The sequence below is a fragment of the Berghia stephanieae genome, chromosome 11 (genome assembly GCF_034508935.2).
Source record: "Berghia stephanieae isolate SIO BIC M18660-M18661 chromosome 11, UCSD_Bste_1.3, whole genome shotgun sequence".
NCBI lineage: Eukaryota > Metazoa > Mollusca > Gastropoda > Nudibranchia > Aeolidiidae > Berghia > Berghia stephanieae.
This window is the reverse complement of record NC_088370.1, coordinates 12,982,798-12,985,297: the sequence shown is the minus strand read 5'-3', so window position 1 is coordinate 12,985,297 and position 2,500 is coordinate 12,982,798. Positions and strand designations below refer to the sequence as shown.

General features: G+C 36.9%; 1 protein-coding gene across 1 annotated transcript in view; it reads right to left on the bottom strand.

Annotated features, from left to right (window-relative positions):
* LOC144956337 (uncharacterized) overlaps window positions 1–2,500 on the bottom strand; it is a 10,537-nt gene that overhangs the window by 5,596 nt on the left and 2,441 nt on the right. Inside the window, exon 2 of the mRNA XM_078886833.1 lies at window positions 1,037–1,096. Within this exon, the coding sequence (XP_078742959.1) occupies window positions 1,037–1,096 (60 nt within the window). The remainder of the gene's footprint in view (window positions 1–1,036; window positions 1,097–2,500) is intronic.

Genomic DNA, 2,500 nt, shown 5'->3' with positions numbered 1-2,500 from the left:
AATAATAATAATAATAATAATAATAATAATATGCATACTTCTATAGAGCCTTTCGTCGAAACCTCAAAGCGCTTTAAATTTAAACAAAACAAAACCTTTCGTTGGGATTATTCCAAGATGAGCCATATAAAGAAAAGTGAATTTGGAGTTTAAATGATTAGATAGAGTTTAGACATTTTATTTTTCAGCTCATTTAAAAAACAAAAACTTGAGCTTTTATATAGCGCATTATACTCTAAACGAGCTCAAAACATTTTACAAAGTGTCCTTGCCCGACAGCAACACTTATCATTTAGGACGAGACATGGCGCCTGTGAAACGATATTACAACTTTTTCAGACAGAAACAAAGCTAGCCTATTATCGGTCAGGTATTCATTTCACACCTGAGTACGGTGAGAGAATATGTGTAAAGCGCCTATAAGTTAACGATGGCTACGGTTTAATACAGTTTAGTAAGAACTACTCATAACCATGAAAACAATAACAGTGAGTCATTGTCGTTCTATCTATAAATTAGTGAGAAAAACAAAAATTGCTGTCTAAAAACAATAACAAAGAGCTAAGTGAGGTCAATATCGTCCCTTCAATAGATAGTATGCGCTTGGCTAAAAAGCTCACAACATTGCCATCCGGAAATATAACGGATCAACACACAAAACTCTGTGTAACCTTGAACGTTTACAGTCAGGTTAATACAGTCAAGTGAGAATTTCTCATAAACGTGGATGGCAAAAAACAAAACAAAACAAAACAAAAAAAATCAAGAAAAAAACAAAAAACAAAACAATAACAAAGACCCGAGTGTCGTCAATTTCATTCTATCTATAGATTGTATGCGCTTGGCGAAGAAGTTCATGACATTGCCATCCGGAAATATAATGAACCAACATACAAAAGTATGTGTAATCATGAACGTTTATAATCTGCATAATACCGTTTAGTGAGTTTTACTCATAAACATGGATGGCCAAAAACAATAACAAAAGACCCGAGTAACGTCAACTTTATTCTATCTATAAGGTACTGGTACTTACCTGTACTACAAGGTATGAGACTGGTGGTCAGTTCGGACGACTGGGAGAGGAAAAGGATCACTGGACAGGTCAATGATGACAACTACATGCTTATATAGACTTGAACACACGGTCACGAGTTCAGCTTAAAGGAGTGAGACGACCTCGCTCTTGCTTTCTATGGATAGGATGCGCTTGGCTAAGAAGCTCACAACATTGCCATCCGGAAGTATGACGGACCAACACACAAAAATATGTGTCACCTTGAACGTTTATAGTCTGGTTTATTCAGTTTAGTGAGAATTACTCATAAACTTGGATGGCAAAAAAACAAAAACAATAACAAATGCCTAAGTGACGTCAACTTCATACCATCTATAGTACAAATTACAAATCCGTACTAAAAATAAAACAAAGAGTAAAATTTTCTCCTTCTCCCCCTGTTGATCACAACACTTCTCATACTTCTCCTCCGTCTCTTACTCTTCTTCTTCTTCCTCCTCCTCCTCCCCCTCCTCCTCCTCCCCCTCCTCCTCCTCGTCCTCCTCCTCCTCGTCCTCCTCCTCCTCCTCCTCCTCCTCCTCCTCCTCCTCCTCCTCCTCCTTCTTCTTCTTCTTCTTCTTCTCCTTGCTCCCCCGCTCTTCTTTTATCATCATCATCATCATCATCATCATCATCATCATCATCATCATCATCATCATCATCATCATCATCATCAATATCAGCATCAGCATCATTATCATAGTCTTCTTTTCCTCGTCATCCTCCTTCTCCTCCTGATCCTTCTCCAACTCCGCATTCTTCTTCTTCTTCTTCTTCTTCTTCTTCTTCTTCTTCTTCTTCTTCTTCTTCAACCATTAAATCGCCGTGCTCTGGATAGACACGTACCGTATCTTAAAGTTTGGCCAGAAAACTGAACCTTCAATTATCGATCGATTTAAATGACCCTCATCTTGGTAAAAAAACAAAAAAAAAACAAACAACAACAACAACAACAACAACAACAACAACAACAACAAACACACCAAAAAAAAAAAAAACATCTCAAAACCGTGACCTCATGAGGTCTAAAAACAAAAACCAAGAGCTGAGTGACGTCAACTTCATTCATATAATAAAATCATATCAAATATATTTTCTGCCACCCTGCTCTTTCTGTTATTGACTTCAGATCATCAACTGTTTTTTTACTCTCAAATTTCTCTCAATCAGAACCATTAACTTTTAAGGTTACAAATAGATAGTTCTTTGCGTGGGGAAGACTTATTTGGTGGGTAGATATTGTAAGTATTTTTACCAAACGCACAAGATTGATACAATTTGTTTTACAGTCACTCATTTTTATCTGATCATAGATCTTATCGGTGTTATGCGTTTAGGTAAAATACCCACAGCATCAGCTAGCCGGAAGTAAATTATCAACTCACAAAGTTAGTTGTATGTAACCTCAAACGTTTATAGAAGGAACGAATGTGACTTCACTCA